The 17,866-nt window shown below is 39.8% G+C and overlaps 2 protein-coding genes across 7 annotated transcripts; both read left to right on the top strand.

The window, feature by feature from the left end:
* Positions 1-1,088: 1,088 nt before the first annotated feature.
* Positions 1,089-14,536, top strand: LOC148427294 (dipeptidyl peptidase 4-like). Of its 5 annotated transcripts, XM_088407449.1 has the most exons (27): positions 3,326-3,420; positions 3,838-3,970; positions 5,267-5,354; positions 6,353-6,448; positions 6,560-6,651; positions 6,865-6,939; positions 7,713-7,765; positions 7,833-7,905; positions 8,054-8,174; positions 8,514-8,668; positions 8,794-8,891; positions 8,964-9,093; positions 9,187-9,225; positions 9,319-9,417; positions 10,296-10,366; positions 10,679-10,732; positions 10,807-10,919; positions 11,204-11,251; positions 11,322-11,420; positions 11,937-12,006; positions 12,076-12,270; positions 12,340-12,394; positions 12,476-12,575; positions 13,253-13,311; positions 13,385-13,457; positions 13,993-14,066; positions 14,135-14,536. In XM_088407449.1, the coding sequence occupies exons 1-27, from the start codon at positions 3,392-3,394 to the stop codon at positions 14,225-14,227; spliced, it is 2,385 nt and encodes a 794-aa protein (XP_088263575.1). In that variant the 5' UTR covers positions 3,326-3,391; the 3' UTR covers positions 14,228-14,536. The 5 variants fall into 5 exon arrangements, with proteins under 5 accessions (XP_088263576.1, XP_088263575.1, XP_088263578.1 ...); XM_088407450.1 differs by lacking the exons at positions 3,326-3,420; positions 3,838-3,970 and adding an exon at positions 1,089-1,152; XM_088407452.1 differs by lacking the exon at positions 3,838-3,970 and having other exon boundaries at positions 3,347-3,420.
* Positions 14,537-14,964: 428 nt separating this feature from the next.
* Positions 14,965-17,522, top strand: LOC148427293 (uncharacterized). 2 transcript variants are annotated; one of them, XM_088407719.1, is made up of 6 exons: positions 14,965-15,164; positions 15,257-15,354; positions 15,426-15,554; positions 16,092-16,208; positions 17,045-17,191; positions 17,260-17,522. In XM_088407719.1, the coding sequence occupies exons 2-6, from the start codon at positions 15,266-15,268 to the stop codon at positions 17,282-17,284; spliced, it is 507 nt and encodes a 168-aa protein (XP_088263845.1). In that variant the 5' UTR covers positions 14,965-15,164; positions 15,257-15,265; the 3' UTR covers positions 17,285-17,522. The 2 variants fall into 2 exon arrangements, with proteins under 2 accessions (XP_088263845.1, XP_088263846.1); XM_088407720.1 differs by having other exon boundaries at positions 14,965-15,180.
* Positions 17,523-17,866: the final 344 nt, after the last annotated feature.

Raw genomic sequence — 17,866 nt, 5'->3', positions numbered from 1 at the left:
AAAAATGTTCACCCTCCATGAGCCATCACCTTACCGCGGTGGGGAGGTTTGCGTGTCGTAGTGATCCGAGGAGCTAAATTGTCTGGGGCTTTAAGTCCCTGGCAGGGTCTCCCATAGCAAACAGGTCCTAGGTGAGGGACCTGACTAAGCGCGACTCATAGATCCCTTATGACGAATACAAATATGACATCTCTTTTCCCCTGGAGTGGACGCGGGTCACTGGGCCCCCCCTCTGGAGCCAGACCTGGAGGTGGGGCTCGCTTCCTCTTTGCGTTGAGAGTAGCCAGTTGAGGTGGTTTGGGCATCTGGTTCGGAGGCCTCCCAGACGCTTCTCTGGTGAGTTGTTCCGGGCATGCCCCACAGATAGGAGGCCCGGGTCGTCGCAGGATACGCTGGAGGGACCATGTCTCTCGGTTTGCCTGGGAACAGCTGGGGATCCTCCCGGAGGAGCTGGACAAAATGGTCGGGGAGAGAGAAGTCTGGGCTTTACTGCTGAGGCCGCTGCCCCCGCCACCCGACCTCGGATGAGTGGAAGGTGATGAATGGATGGATACAAATTTTCATCAAGTGTTTAAAGTGGTTTAAAGTTTTGAATACAAAGATGAACCTTATTTGAAAAGTTGCCTTGGTGATGATGCCGCGTGCTAGTGTCAGATTGGTCGCCTGTGCTGTGGTCCATGTTTCCATCTCTGGCGTGGCAATGGCAAGGTCTTGCTAGTCGCTGGTATTATTGCTTAAAACCTATATTACTTAAATATATGTTATATAAATATATGGTATATGTTACACATGTCATGTCGCCTGCTTTTAAATTTATACAACTCCCTCTGTTTCGAAGTACATTCTACTCTCATCTGTTTTGTTTTTTTCTTCATCTTCTTCAGCATCCTTTTGTATATACAGTAGTAACTCGGCTAATTTATCCATATGGTATACACATCGGCTTATGAGCTACGATCGAATGTGTGTAAAGAAAGGCTTATCTGATGGAAATGTTTAAAGTTTGCGGTAGCAAATAACGTGGGTTTATAGACGTAAAGACGGTGTGGAGCAACCATTTCACTGGAACACTTATACTAGACCTTGGTCGATGTAATCGGACCATTTTTTATGGCTTTTGACATGTTGTTGCAAACTTGTGAGGCTGGAAAGGTGAGTTGCATTAAAATAATTGGTATTGAAATATGCAGAATTTCAGTTTTCTAACGGTGTAGCTACGTAACATCATATATGAGCAACTAGATAGGCAGGTGACGTAAATCGGGTTGTTGTAACTTGCAAATGTACCGCATTCAGTGGTGTTACTGTATTGAAGTTCACGCCTTCCACATTACAATCATTGGAAACAAGCAACAGCGAAAAAGAAAACAGGTGGCTTCAGCAAAGAGGGAACGAACAGTTCGTCTGCGTACATCCTGTCCAACTCTGACGATTACAATGACCGGCCACTAGGGGGCACCCCAAAAGCAATTTATGGTACTGTAGTTTATTTGGCTTTTCTTTTAACCATAACTGTTGGACATTTTTACATTGTTTTGAGACGAATTTAACTTCAATTTTGTCTCTTCAATTATGTTTTTGTATACTAATTCAGGCATCTGTCAGTTATGTCGTTGTTGCTTACATTTGGGGATTTTTGTGTGTCATTTGTCTTTGCACTACTGGATATTTCTGTGTGTGCGTGCGTGTGTGTGTGTGCATGTATTTGAAAAAAAAATAATAAAGGAAATTATTATTTACAATTAAATGATTATTATCCATTGAATAATGTTCCTGTGGCATACAGTATCCTAGTCACCTCATCATCACTAACAATATTATGTGGATTTTATTTAAAAAACAAACAAACAACAACAACAACCCTACAAGTACTACAAGTACAGACACGTCAAGCTGACAACGGTACATAAAGTACATGATGGAAAGTAAGAGTATGCTTCAGTAGATTTTCAGGTTTCTGTACTTTAAATATTTGTCTCTGATAGCTCTGTGCTACATTTGAAAATACATATCCGTACCTTTGTACTTCTCATTTTGTCTAAATGGGCCTTTAATTTTTTTCTGAGCAGTTGCAGCCATGTCACACTGATTTAGTAGGTCGCAAAAATCAACACTACTGACATCCAGATGGCGCCTATAGATGATGGGCACCATGGAGGCAAAATAAAGTTTTGAAGAGGCTTCTCTGAGCGTGACCATTTGTATTTAAAATTGAAAATAATGTCTGGCTTGCTTCCTGCTTTCTAAACCTTTTTTTCATCAGACTGTTGACTCATCGTAGAGAGAGAAACTATGTTAAGTAAAGACATGGTTAAAAAAAAAAGGCTATGTACACTTTACTGAGACTACATGTGTTGAAAATGTCACGAATAAAGGTTTTGGTTTAGTGGCACATAAACGGAAAGCTTGTCGTCGTCAAACAAATCGTGCTGCATTAGAGAAAATTTGTTTGCAGAGGATGTCTGCTATGAGTGGAACAAGTGTTGAAAATGTTGTCTATTCCCCATAAATGCGGAGCTTTTCTATTTGTTAAGCTTTCAACAGGCTTTTACAGTTTACCGTGCCTAATCATCACCTCACACCTTCCGGAAGGACGGAAATAGACTTGCGCACTTGCGTGGCTGTTCCTGGGAATAATGCTGTTCTCACAAAAGTGCTGTTCATTTTTGTTTCATGCAATTTAAAAAAAAAAAAAGGTTTGTTTTTTATAATTTTTATTTTACATATAGTGCATATGAAAAGTGCTTTAACATGTTTCAAGAGTTGCCATCGGATTATCGATTTTGACAACGAAATATACAGGGGAATGCACTACTGCTTCGACTGGAAAATGCCACCAACTGTGGTGAGACTTCAAAATAAACACATTGACATACAAGTGACCTGAATGCTTGAATTTCGACATGAAGACTTTTATTTTGAAGGTTTGTGGTTTGTGGGTTTGTGTTTCAACAGAGTAAGATACACTGAGACACAAATTTTGGACATCAAGCTTTCAAAGGGTGCTACAAGGATGAAAAAAAGCAGGACAAACAGACAAGACGGATTTTCTCCAGAGCAATTAGCGCTCTGAATCACAACAAAACACTCTGAAAAAACAATCGCACATTAGGAAAGTATGATTTTTATTCTATAATAACTGAATATTAATTCTATAATATTAACCTTACTATATTGAGTTGGAAAACAAGGTGCAAAAAAGACATGATTCACTCTTAGTTGACGTCAAGCTTCAGGTATTTAGGATACATAGATTTCTCTGTTGAACTCACTCATGTGTAGCTCAGTGGCAAGACCTGAATTTCCAGACAGGACAGTGCTTGAAAACATTAAAAGGGGAACTAGGCGCAAAAACAAAAGGAGTTCGGGGACAAAAATTGACCTCTTGCTTATGCCGGATCTGTGGATGACATTGGAAGGGTAAGACTAAGACGCCAGTTCAAAGCTAGCCACGACGTTGGCTACTCTAAATTGCATTTTTTTTGTTTTCACTGAAAGCATGTTAGAAATTTTAAAGTACTGGAAATGCTCCGTCACTAAGTACAAGGATCGTTTATTGAATGCAACCCCGACGTTTGGAAGAATATTGACTTAAAGTTCACAGAGGTCAGAAGAGGCAAACTTTGACTTCTTTCTCTAAACTCCAACCTAGAGATTTTGGCATAAGATTACAAAGACAATGTGCATGTGTAACAGTTAGTTTGTGCAAATTCGCTAAATTTCGCATGACAAACGTTGACACTTTTGATTTTTATAAGCGGGCTAGAACACATGACCAACTGTCTTCGTTTTGATATCTACATACAGCGTGACTATGCTCTGCCTCTACCCATGCAGCATCTCCAAGCTTAGTATTGACATGTCAACGATCTGGATGAGGCAAGCCCGGAAAAGTTCGCTGGCTGTCTGCTGGAATTGCCATTTACTTATTTTAAGTTTTAGATGCCATCGTACCACTGCCATTTTAAAGGTAGATTTGCTAACGATGGTTGCTAACTTGCTGTCATAGGCATTTATCATTGTGTTCATTCACAGGTGTCGAACTCCAGTCCTCGAGGGTCCGCATCCTGCATGTTTTCCGGTTTCTATCACAAACACACCTGATTCAAATAATTATGCTCATTTTCAAGCTCCTGCAAAGCTTGCTAATAAAATGGCATCGGATACGAGGTTGGCCGAGGACTGGAGTTCGACACCTGTGATTTACAGGCTTATGAGTACGAGTAAGATGGCTAGGTAATTAGCTAGCTCAATAGCTATCTCACGTTTACTCGTGCTCGCATTCTAATTAGCTAGCTAGCTATCTGCTAGCTAGTTAATTAGCTAGTAAGTAAATCAGCTAGTAAGCTATCTGCTAGCTAATTAATTAGCTAGTAAACTAATTAGCTAGTAAGCTAATTGGTAGATGGCTAGCTAGCTAGCTTACTAGCTAATTAGATTACTAGCTAATTAATTAGCTAGCAGATAGCTTACTAGCTTACTTAGCTAGCTAGCTAGCTAGATAGATAGATAGATAGATAGATAGATAACACAAGTACAAGGTATTTACATAATTTTATTGAATTAAAAAAATTATGTAAAAAAGAGGAGTGAAAGAGAGAATTGAGAAAGAAAGAGGGGGAGTTGGATATAAATGCTCCTAGAAGTTGCTCTTGGCTTTATTTGTGCTAGTGGAAGCCAAAGGGATGTGGCTTCTACAAACAGCTCTTATTGAATAAAAGAAAATTATGTAAAAAGAAAAACTATTTAACAAGAACAATGTTTCATTTTTGTAAACTAAAACTAACACGCAAAAGAAATAAAAAAAATAAGACTGGAAGAATCTGTCTATCGACAAAGACAGATTTTTTTTTAGCTTTGATGTTATTAAAAAACATAATAACAGACACCATAAGTAAACATTAAAAATCTTGAACAACAAATTATCATTATTTGGAAAGGCATGCAATTCTCATTTGAAATGACCCTCACAAAATGAAACTCAGTTTCTCTTCAGTTGATTATCTTGTCAAACTTTGCTCGCCTGTTTATTGGCTTACCTTTGAAACTTAAGGTAATATTTAACAGCAAAGTTGTATACACACACAACCTCCTGTGAACACAATTGCCTGACGCGGTACGGGTGTTGTTGTGATTTTTTTTGTGGGGACCCATATTGGTGATTCTTCTGCTAGTTTTTTGAAATTATGGTTAGTTAATTGACTGCACATGCTCTTCTTTTAGTCTGCAATGTAAACGAGTATATGCTTTTGTTTAATCCACTCAGGTCTCTGCTGGCAAGGTGGTCCTTGGAATTCTCGGATTGGTCGTTGTTGTTGTTCTGATCACAGTGCCAACTGTGATTTTTTTAAAAGGTATGTTGTTTGTACAATTGTTTTTTTGGGGGTGCAACAGATTGATATTTGGCATTTTGTTGTGGGAGACATTTTATTTTTCAAGGCTGGAAGAGAAATTGATGTTAATAGTTAACCTTTAAGTACCATCAGCAAGTTGTTTCCAACCCTTTGAAGCATCTGCACTGGCCCTCCCTTCATTTATAGTCTCTACCATGAGGATCATATGACTGTTTAATACTGGAATATCTACTTGATTTGCCACTGGCACATCAGCAAAATAAGAGACCAACCAAATAAGCAAAAGAAACCGGTTAAAAGAAGTTTACTGTCAAGGAGACTACTAACATGAAAGGCTAATTTAAAAAAAAGAAGAAGAATATTTCTGATGGTACGGTTTAAATTAAACACATCTCAATATGGACTTTATGAATTTAGATGCCAGTGTTAGCAAAGAAACTTTGAGGGTTCTAATACAAAAACAAAAATGAAAAAAAAGAGGAACAGTAGAAGATGTGCGATAAATGCCATTTAATTCATTTGAAAGTGACCGATACATTCTGAACACAGCCATATGCAAGTTATAAAACGGTGTACACATTTGTGCAACTCAATTATTTAAGTTTTTCAATTGTCTTCTGGTAGCAAAGCATAAATTGGATACAGGTTATAGCAGATCAGAATCATTCTGAAAACATTTTAAAATGATTTATCTTTGGCATTTTGGGGCGGGGATAGCAAAAACTTGGCATTTGAGCAGGGGTGTGTAGACCTTTGATACGCACCGTACAAACAGAAATCTGCCAAATTATAAGCTGAATACATTACAAAGCAATGAATTGTCCTCGCCTTGGCTTTGGGCTAAATAAAGTGCTGATATGATTGGAACATATGACATAAAACTGCTATGAGTAAAGGAGCTTTTTCTTTGATGAAGCTGAGATAAGAGTTTGAGTTACAGTTAGAACAATCAGTGATTGCAACAGCAACGCAGCATGCAATTTTCTTGTATTTTTTAGAGGGGGACCATGAAGTCACGGATCGCTCGTTCACACTGGACGATGTGTTTAACAGTTCCCTCAGACCAAAATCATACAACATGCGGTGGCTTTCTGGTGGGTACGCAAAGCGTTGACCGTTTCCAATTTCACTGCCAATCAAATGTGAGCTTCTTATTTCTCAAGCATGTTTTACTTCTAATGATTCTGAGCTCATTCACTTTGTAGATGATGAGTACCTGCAGAGCCGCCAAGGCTCGGTCTATCTTCATAGAGTGTCCTCGGAAGAGTCCTCCATCTTCTTGAGAGCAGACACGTTTGTAAGTCAGACATCTTGTTTAAACATCTGCTCCATTCATCTCCGAAGGAGAAAGTGGAACGGTTTTGAACTGTGACCTTTTCATCTGTATTTGTTGTGCTTTAACATCCATGGTACAGTATAGTTGTTATTGTTGTTATTATTTAATGGGGCCCACCAGAGCAACTTGGCACTGGATCAGAACATTGTCATAAACGTTTCTCTTCCCATTTAGAGTGAAAAAGGCGCTTCTGACTATCAGCTGTCAGCTGACCGCAGATTCGTGGCATTTATGAGTAACTACACCATGGTAAGACTCAACTTTTTGTTGTATCCTCTCATTTTGCCTCAACAAGACATAATGTCAAGTACAGTATGTATATAATATATATATATATATATATATATATATATATATATATACATATATATATATATATATATATATACATATATATATATATATATACATATATATACATATATATATATATATATATATATATATATATATATATATATATATATATATATATATATATATATATATATATATATATTCTGATTTGATACACACATCTTTTGAATAAAATTTTCTGGTCCAAACTGGATTTTTGTCAGACTCCTAATAAATATTAGAGGTAGTTTTTGTTTAATTATTTTTATTTATTAATTTAGTTGAATGTGTTTTATTATTTGTATAAATTATTAGTTCTATTTATGAGTTTTTATTTAATAATAAGAGGTAGTTCACATACATACATGTGCGTCCTAGTTTTCTTTGTCTTAACACGCTCACTCTGTCATAAAAATCTAAATATATTCATTAAAGTCACACTGCTAATTGAATCATGTAGCTGAGGGTCAGTTGTAAGCTTGCTCAATGCTAGCATTAGCCAAAATTGTTTGTCCTGTCAATCAAGCTAGCATAGTAAGCAAACATATTTTTTTATGATTGCAATTTATTAAAAAAAATAATAAAAGGGGTTCGAGGTTTGTAGAATACACATTTCTACAATCAGTTCAATGGAAAATCTGAACTTTTAGGGACTCACACTGTTTGCTTGTGTCTCTCCTTGATAGAAATGGAGGCATTCATTCACAGCTACGTACTCAATTTACGATCGGACTTTGAAGTAAGTATGCAGACACATTGTGTTTTGTGTATTTTTCCTGCCACGTCACTGTCATACATTCCCGTAGCAAGTTTCTAGAACCTTCCAACCTGCCTGAAGATATCCAATATTTGGCGTGGGCGCCTGTAGGAAACAAGCTGGTGAGTGTGACTGAATACATTTTGAACTCGCAATATCTAACGTTGGGGTGCATGATGAATTAGCAAAATCTTGACCTGCCTTTTCCAAACACTTATGCCAACTCCCAGTTTGAGATTATGGAGCCTTCAAAACGTGTTCTCTTTCTAGGCCTTTGTTTGGAAAAATAATGTGTACATAAAGACCAGCCCAGATTCAGTGGCCCAGCAAGTGACGTTCAATGGCAAGGAGAATGCCATTTTGAATGGAATTCCAGATTGGGTGTATGAGGGTAAGGAAACAGCAGTAAAACATATACATAGTTCTTGAAACCATTCAATTAGAAGAACATGAAAGACCACGAAAGTAACTTGAAACTGTGAAAGTGACAACAATTAGAATAAGTCCATTATGGCCCTCCAAACATCGGCCAAAAATAAGCAGTCTAGTGGCCAATATTTGATGATTATTTTAACTATTTACCTTTATGTTTTCTAACAATTTAAAGCAAGTAAAAACGTAACACTGGTGTCAGTATTATAGTATATAAAGATTTTGTACAAACAATTATGTCCGTGCATGCTAGCCTATGACTTTTATTTAAAGCGCGTATTTGTCCTCTCCTCTCAAGAGGAGATGTTCTCATCCAATCAGGGCCTCTGGTGGTCCCCAGGAGGAAAATATGTGGCCTACGTCGAGTTCAATGATACAGAGGTCCCCACCGTGGAGTTCTCCTGGTACGGAGATCGGCAGTATCCAAGCACTGTTTCTATCCCATATCCCAAGGTGGGTGGGTACTCATCCAGCAACCTAAACCTTCACATCCAATGCTGGGTATCACCTTAACTCTTACAACATGTCCATGACCTTAACCTAAATCAAAGGCGCGTGTTTTCTCATGTTGTCGTCAGGCAGGTTCTCCAAACCCAGAGGTGAAGCTGTTTGTTGTGGACACGGACAACACAACAATCATCACTGAGGTTCTTGTTCCAGATACATTTAGCTCACAGTAAGAAAAACCCTGATAAAGTCAGAGTATGTGTTGGATTATGATGACATTTTGCCATCTGTGTCCAAAAAGGGAGCACTACTTAGCCACAGTGTCTTGGGGGACTGACCAGCGTCTTGCCATCCAGTGGTTAAAAAGGCTCCAAAACCACCTTATCCTTCAGATCTACGACCTCCGAGGCTTCATCTGGCAACCAGTTGAGGTGCGAAACAAGTGGTGTGCACTTTGCATGAGCCCACCAGTTTTGCTAAATATGTTATGTATCATTTTTTTCTCTATCTTGCTTTTTTTGTAGCGTCTGGATGTGGAAAGCGCCAGTGGTTGGATTGGACGGGTAAAATGAAATAGAATAAAATAAAAACTACGTACCGCAGGGGAAATTTTCAGCTCTGCTAACATTTTTCTACGCATACGTTTTTCTGGCTAGTTTTCTCCATCAGCTCCAGTTTTTGCTGAAGATAAGAAGAGTTACTACTTGTTGATGAGCGACCCTAAAGGCTACAAGCACATACATCATATTGTAGAGGTAACATGAAAGAATGAACTACAGTATCAAAATAGTTGTATTTTCTGTATGATAGGTGCAAACAAAAGCCTTTAATTTTTTCAAAAATTGACAGTACACACTAAATCCTGTCTGCCCTGTGTGTTGAAGCACAAATCTGGGGAAGGATACAGAAAAATGTCCCAAAGAGCCCATTGACCTCCATATTTGTAAATAGAACACATTTGGAACCTCTAAGACTCTTTATAGTGCTGGTCAGGTGTCTAAACTGGAAGAAGGGCTCGGGAGAAGGGTCTTAGTCAGGGATGTGACCAAGAACCTTGTGGTTACTCTATCAGAGCACCAACGTGTCACCGGGCCAATACCATCACTACAGTGAAACATGGTGGTGGCAGCATCATGCTATGGGGGATGTTTTTCAGCACAAGGAACTGACAGACTAGTCACGATCGAAAGAAAAATGAATGCAGCAATTGACAGAAATATCCTGGATGAAAACCTACTCCAGAGCACTTTTGACCTTGGACTGGGGCGAATATTTGAATCTGATTGAACATCTCCGGAGAAACCTGAAAATAGCTATGCACAGTCATCTCCTATCCAACCTGATGGAGCTTAAGAACTACTGCAAATAAGAATGAGCAGGACTGCTAAAAGATTGGCCTGCTAAGCTTGTGGCAACATGTTAAAAAAAAGCCCTGAGGCTGAAATTTCTGCCAAAGGTGGAGCGTTAAGCAAAGGCTGTGAATACTAAGGTGATGTCAGATAGATAGATAGATAGATAGATAGATAGATAGATAGATAGATAGATAGATAGATAGATAGATAGATAGATAGATAGATAGATAGAAAATATGGTATGTTTTGGGGTAAACATTATGCCAACTTGTCCTTTGCAGGGCAACGCGACGGCAATTACCACAGGAGAATGGGAAGTGATTTCCATCCAGAAAGTAACCGCAGATAGTGTGTGAGTAAATGTTCTTTGTATACCTAATTGGTTAGTGGCTAATCACTTTGGAAAGAACAAAATATTTGAGGCCTGGTAATCATTTGAAAAAGTGATTGATGCCAAAGAGCGAACATCACATGACCAAACTCAGAAAACAGCTGAGCTGGGTGGATTGCGACGCTCAATTCATGGTCCAAAAATGCAATATTAACGAAACTACCATGTTTAGAGCTTTAGGGGATCCGCAGAGAACGTATTATTGGGAAAAAAAAATGATGTTGGCTTCCCCTTTAAGGTTATTGACGCTTTAACAATAATAACATTCCACAGATATTACTCAAGCAACCAAGAGGGAGGCAAACCGGGAGGAAGGAATGTTTATAAGTAAGGCCGCTTTACCGTTGTGATTCATTGACGTCCATTCATCGTGCATCCTATATAGCTTGTGCTTCTTGTAGATGGACCAAGGGAGAGATCAAGTGTCTAACTTGCAACCTGAACAGTGAAAACTGCCAGTATAATTCTGCCTATTTCAGCCAGAACGCAAGCTTCTACCTCATGAGCTGCCGTGGTCAGTTGTTGTCTCTTAGGCCAAATAGAGCCAGCGTATTCATTTGTGTCCATTTTGTCTCTCAAAGACCGTAAAGTGAATTGCATCCTACCCAAAGACATGAGACATAATTAGAAAGGCCAAGATGTCCTGTTATTACTGTGCACACTAGGACTTAGTGTGCTAGCTTGTATAGAACCATGAACAAATGTCCACTACAATGGACACAAATGAATCGGCCGGCACTCTGGAGGATATGTTAAAATGTTGTGTGGTATCTTAAAGTTGCTTATTTTTCATCAAAGGTCCTGGCATTCCTTACAGTTCTCTTCTGGACTGCAAGGAAGGCAAAGGTGACAGCTGCTTACCTAAATATGGAAAAGACTTCTATTCATTAATCTTTTCATTGCTTTTCTTAAATAGAGCTGAAGCGTTTGGAGGATAACGGACAATTCAGCCAACTGATTTCCGACATCCGAATGCCCAGCATACGTCGAGGAACTGTGGAGATTGCTGGATACAGTGAGTTCAGACAGATGGCTATTGTTAGGGACACGTATTGATATTGGGCCAATACCTGGCCTTTTTTCAAGGTACCGATACTCGCAACGGCAGACGATACTAGCGTCACTTTTACCATTATGAACTAGGAATAAAACCTGAAGATTAGCTGAATCGGAAGTTGCCTCAAATGCACTTACCTTGTTCTTGTTCAGTGGTCACCAACTCCGGTCCTCAAGGACACCTATGCGGCATGTTTTCAATGCAACCCTCTTCTGATGCGCGAGTCCTTCTCAGAGAGAAGGGTTGCGCCGAAAACATGCTGGATAGGTGCGCTCAAGAACCGCAGTTGGTGACCCCTGCTCTAGCTACCGTTACCCTACGAGGCCATGCCTCTGCCAAATGATGTAGAAGGTAATATGCATGGATTGTAACTACATGTTTTAGTATTCCTAAACAAAAAAATACTTGTGAACTGGCAATGTTTTTGAGATAGATTGTGTGTGCGATGGAAGCTTTTTCTTTTGTTTGTGACAGAACTCTGGTACAAGATGGTTTTGCCACCAGGCTTTGATGAGTCCAAGAAGTACCCCTTATTGCTGGATGTGTAAGAGTACATCGCCCGCCAGCCTCCCGCAATAACTCATAGGATACAAACCGCAGGTCACCCTTGCAGGTATGCTGGTCCCTGCAGCCAGAAGGTAGATTTCACCTACAGCGTGAGCTGGTCTACGTACCTTGCCAGCGCAGAGAAAATCATCGTTGCCAGCTTTGATGGGAGAGGCAGCGGTTACCAAGGCGACAAGCTAATGCATGAAATCTATAAACGGCTCGGGTCCTATGAAGTGGAAGATCAGATAACAGCAGCAAGGTAAGGAGGCTGAAGGGTCAACACGAGATCTTTTCCCTCCATGAGACCTTAACTACATTTCTCTTTTAGGGAATTCATCAAAATGGGATTTATTGACAAAGATAGAGTTGCTATATGGGGATGGGTGAGTCATCCAAAAACTGTAGGTCATGTTTATGCTACTTGCACCTCAAGGTAGTCTAATGAGGGTTTTTTTTTTTTTTAGTCTTATGGCGGATATGTGGCCTCCATGGCTTTGGGATCTGGAAGTGGAGTCTTTAAATGTGGAATGGCAGTTGCACCAGTCTCCAAATGGGAATATTATGGTATATTTTTCATTACAAATATCACATTACACTAATCTTAGCACGGTAAACAAAAAATAGAAATATCTCATTTCTAGGGAGGGCCCTTATTGTGGTATTTTAAACTTTCCCCAGTTAAACATATGCATATAAAAAGATGGAATCTAACCTTTGGCACAGTGGTGATTTAATTGCTTATGATTTGTTTTTTTGCCAGCATCTCATTGACTGAAATCGCGAATCGCGACCCATTAATGATGTCATTCTAAAGCCGAAAAACTATTTACATTAAGTTGACATACATGTACAGCCCAACTGCCCCCACAATTGTGCAAAGATCCCTCAGTTTACAGTAAACAAATCCCGTTTTTTCCAAACACACAAATCATCTCACGATATACACTGACAATTATGACCAAAGAAGTATGTTTTAAAGTGAACCTAAAGTCGTCACTTTTCCTGAGTGTAAAAAGCAGGATTAAAGAGTATGACCGAATAATTTTCAACAAAAAACAAGTCTGAGCTAAAAAATACTTCCTTGGTCTATTTGATCTTAAATCAAATAGTGTGCATCCCTCTAGTTATTTTTATCCAAAGTAGGTAAGAATTAGGCCAAAATTGAACTATTACGCATGCTAGACAAAAATTGCAAACTGCAATGCATCCAGTATCAACAGTCCACTTTGGGTTCTTTCCAGATTCCATCTACACCGAGCGGTACATGACAAAGCCAATCGATAATCCAGAAGCCTACGCTGTAAGTTTACATCAACCCCTTTTACTTGCCTTGCTACTGTATACATGTTCACATTCAATCCCATTCTGCACAGAACTCAACAGTTATTGCACGGGCCAAAAATTTCCATTCAGTGCAGTATCTTCTGATTCACGGAACAGCAGACGGTGAGTCATTTTATTACAAGTTATTAAGAACAAGGATGCGATGGAAGATCCTGCTCAGCCTATCTTGAACAGACCAAGGTTTTTATGGATAATGAAAAATAGTAAAATGACTCAAACTAAACGGAAACTGGAAAAAAAAGGTCTGAATATCTGATCTGAATCTCAATGAATAAAATGAAAAACTAAAAATGATCTTACCATTTGAACTCATTCACTCCCGTTGACATTGATTTTTACTAGGCTGTCAGAGAAGGAGTTAATGCTGAGGTTCTACATTTGTACAGATGTCATGAAGTCGTTTGAGAATTGTCCCTCTTAACATCTTGCATTCGGACATACGGAAACTAAAAGCGCAGGTTTGATTCCGCGCTTTAAGCACCGCCTCTGGCGGTCTGGAGGGGCGAAATAGAACCGTACAAAGTCACAAAGTCAAGTGAAGGGGAGAAGAAAAAGGATCCGTGGACGAGCAAGTGAACAAGCCCACCCTGAACACAACGAAGGCTACTTTGGCATAACTTCCGGTTCCTCTTTCTAGACAACGTTCATTTCCAGCAAGCGGCTGAGATCTCCGAAGCTCTGGTGAGCGAGCACGTGGACTTTGAAGCTATGGTAAGCGGATGAACTGAGATGTTCAAATGTCAAACTTCCACCTTGAATGTGTTGACGTTGTCCTTCAGTGGTACACGGACAAGAACCACGGGCTTCCCGGTTCCGCCAACCAGCACGTCTATACCCATATGAGCCATTTCCTACAGAGATGCTTCGCGTAAAGTCAACTGGATCAGCGCGTCGAAAGTCGCACGAGGGCACGTTTACATGCTCGGTTGTTTATATGATGTACAGTCATTAAAATTGAGGAGCATTTCGTAAAACAAGTGAAAAACAGCACTCCATAACTCAAAACCGCATTCAGTGCAGTCAATAAAAACAATAGCCACAATGTATTTGACCTTCAAACCTGGATGCTAAGTTAGCTTGTATTTATGATTGCTTATGTTGATATGGTTGTCCACTTTTGTGATATTGGTGGATATAATAATGTAATAACAAATGACAAATAAAAAGGTGTTATGATCTCAGTAGTACAAAAGGAATAGTGTGAATTTTGTTTGAAAATCAAGAAATGAGTATGTGTTAGTATGTGTTAGTGTGTGTGCATATATATATATATATATATATATATATATATATATATATATATATATATATATATATATATATATATATATATATATATATAGAGAGAGAGAGAGAGAGAGAGAGAGAGAGAGAGAGAGAGCAGCAAAAGGTTTTCTGTCCATCACAAACTGATGTTAAAATGTTTCCCCTCCTTCCTCACTGAATCATCAAAGATCCTCAAATACTGACTCATTGTTACCTTTGTGCCCGCATTCAAATCTACACAAACACACACACACACACACTGTACACGTGATATAACGGTAGCCAATTTAAGGATGACATCCTGCTATCTGTTTGCCCTAAGTATTCAGTTTATTTGTTTGAACTTCGCACTCTGTGCATCACGCATCAGCGGCTTTCCCAGCAAGAACCGAAACACAATGACTAATGGGTCGAGAGTAATCGGCGGGCCGTAAATAGTGGTGAAACCATCCTACCTGAGCACATCCGCACGCGGTATTCGAGAGCGACAGGCGAACACAAGAAGTTATCCAGGAACTATCGGCGTTGTGAAAGAGCACAAAGGTGAGCGGCGTTACAGGTAACTTGTCTTCACAGACGGTTCCGGCTTTATAGAACGACCGTCGCATGTGTGTCGATGTGCTTCTACGGGACAGGTTGTAGCAATGACAAACATCGGCTCCCTGGCTGGCCTCCTTGTCGTCCTCAGCTTAGTCCAGAGTAGCTGGCAGGTTCCTCTTCAAGACATGTCAAGGTACAACCCAAACTGGCTGAGAATAAATGTTCCTTTGTCGGTCTGTGATTGACATGTTCGTCCACCTCTAGCTCAGAAGCAGATGATGCTTTAGTGAGGAGGCATTCGGAAGGGACATTCTCCAACGACTACAGCAGATATCTCGAAGACCGCAAAGCTCAGGACTTTGTTCGGTGGTTGATGAACAACAAGAGGAGCGGGTTAGTGGTGCCTTTGGACAACGGGTGTATTCTGATGTGATAGTTTATCATGTTGTATGATATCCTCCAGAGAGACAGCCTATTTATTCGCGTCCACTGAAGTGGACTTTTTTTTTCGGTTTTAATCATCTGACACATTGGAGTAGCCCCACTAAGTCCTGGTGTGCTCAGAAGAGGACATCCTAGTGCTGTCTCATGTGGGACACAGTTCACTTTGTTACCTTGCTGAGACAAAATGGACACAACAGCGAACACAAATGAATAGGCTCGCTCAGGACAGAATTTGCCGGGGGGGAAAACATGGTTGACTCAATTAACAATGCAAACACATTTTGGGATTAAGTATGGAGAACCAACGCGGACCAGGGCAGGGGAAAAATGTAGACTCTACATCCAAATCCTAACCTAAATATGGCTTGACTTTAGCTAAACAGCTTCATAAACGGTCAGCTATACCTTGAAACAAAGATATTACCTCATATAATCGAAGCGCAATATAGCCACTGCAGTGACAGAATATGGCTCCTGTGTTCCCAGCTTCCCGGAAAAACGCCACGCCGAGGGTACGTACACCAGCGACGTGAGCTCATTCCTCCAGGACCGGGCATTGAAAGACTTTGTGGCCAAGATCATGTCCGAACAGGCGCAAAGAGAGTAGGGGAACTTCCTGCGTCTTTGCCTTCCTCCAGTGCCTGATTCCACTGGGACAACCTAGGCTGCTTTTTCCTGCCACCTTCACCTTTGACCTTCATGTCCCTTTTCATGCAATAATAAATCATATGAACGCGCTGAGTGGAGTGAAGAGAAGTTGCATTTTACAACATGAACAACGCTAGCTAGCTTCAATCTTTAGCATAACGTACTGCCGTTAAAAACATCCAAAGAAAATAGATCCATTTTGAAGTCTAGCAGGTTCAATGTCAATCACCTATCAAACTGTAATGAGATTACTTTCCAGGGTAGATTTGTTTACGTTTTGTAAATGCGTAAGGTTTCGTTTGTCTGACATCTGGGGTAGCACGGGTTCACTTCTCACAAAATCAGAAAGGTTGTCTGGAGCTGACCGATCCAGGGTGTATTCTGCTTTTTGCCCAAAAGCAGAATATTGAATATATTACGCTAACATTCTACGTTAGCTGGGATATGCTCCGTTTTCCTGAGCTCCTGAACAAGATAAGCCGCTTAGAAAATGGATGGTTTGTAAATAAGGAGAGGTAAAGAACATGATTCTTTTTTCCCCCCATCAATACAAAGCAACTCTGGCAACGTATTTTTACCGATAACAAGAAACAATTACTATGGACTACTAAAATGCAAATTGCCAAATTTGCTATCTAAAATCATGCAATAAAACAAGAGTAATCTCACAATTCATCAAAGGGAACGAAAGAAAGTAAAAAACACCTGTAATTTCCCCACTGGCGCAAATCTGGACACCCCGTAGTCCAGTAATGGTGCCGTAATGGTTTCCATGGTGTTCGTGTACTTAGATGGGACGTCAAGATGCAGGATCGGGGGCTGAACCGGAAACGGCACGTGGACGGAAGCTTCACCAGCGACGTCAACAAAGTCCTGGACTCCATGGCGGCCAAGGAGTACTTACTCTGGGTCATGAACTCCAAGTCTTCAGCGGAGAGGTAAAGATCACTCAGTAGTTGCCCGGGCCAACTAGCATGATCCTAACGTGATGTTCTGTGGATTCCAGCAAGAGAAGACAAGCCGACCACTGAGGAAAAAGCTCTCTGTGTGGAAGATGCGAGAAAACAAACATGAGGAACAGGAAGCCATCCCACCCCAAAACGAGAGATTCTTCCATTGTGTTGAGGGCACCTCCAGAATTATTTTTTCTACATTTAAATTATTTTCTATTTATGAAATGTAAAAATAAGCATAAGAAAAAACCAAAACAAATATAAAGCTCAGGTATATGGAATTCTGCTCTGCAAAATAAATGTTTTTTTCATCGAGCGTTTGCATTACTTACTGCTCAGATATGATGACTTTTTTTTCTATTGCAATTCAAAAAATATCGCATAACGTGGCCATGATACCAATAGATACATTCTTTTATCAAAACATCTAAAAATAATTAAATCCAATGTAAAATATTGAACAGTATACCCTGCATAATTAATTAATTGAGGGTGCTTCTGGCGTGCGCTGGTATAACAAGATCGTGAAGACATTTAAAAAGACTTTCACAGCTATTGTAAGCATGCTCTGAAGCTTTAAATTTTGAACCAGCGAGAAAACTTGATAACAGCATTTTAAATGACCAAACTTCACTTACTTTTTGGCCTGTTTTTTTGTGG

Source organism: Hippichthys cyanospilos, chromosome 2 (assembly GCF_059441005.1).
Source record: "Hippichthys cyanospilos isolate Australia breed blue-spotted pipefish chromosome 2, RoL_Hcya_1.0, whole genome shotgun sequence".
Taxonomy (NCBI): Eukaryota; Metazoa; Chordata; class Actinopteri; order Syngnathiformes; family Syngnathidae; genus Hippichthys; species Hippichthys cyanospilos.
The sequence above is the reverse complement of the archived record's forward strand: the minus strand, read 5'-3'. Positions and strand labels throughout refer to the sequence as shown.

Excerpts from the sequence above, each read along its gene's own strand:
- LOC148427293 (XM_088407719.1), top strand. The coding sequence starts at position 15,266 with ATGACAAACATCGGCTCCCTGGCTGGCCTCCTTGTCGTCCTCAGCTTA. Across the intron at positions 16,209-17,044 it reads TCCGAACAGGCGCAAAGAGA|ATGGGACGTCAAGATGCAGG; the intron begins GTAGGGGAACTT and ends TCGTGTACTTAG. Across the intron at positions 17,192-17,259 it reads TCCAAGTCTTCAGCGGAGAG|CAAGAGAAGACAAGCCGACC; the intron begins GTAAAGATCACT and ends TGTGGATTCCAG.
- LOC148427294 (XM_088407449.1), top strand. The coding sequence starts at position 3,392 with ATGCCGGATCTGTGGATGACATTGGAAGG. Across the intron at positions 12,271-12,339 it reads GATCAGATAACAGCAGCAAG|GGAATTCATCAAAATGGGAT; the intron begins GTAAGGAGGCTG and ends TTTCTCTTTTAG. Across the intron at positions 12,576-13,252 it reads CTCCAAATGGGAATATTATG|ATTCCATCTACACCGAGCGG; the intron begins GTATATTTTTCA and ends GGTTCTTTCCAG.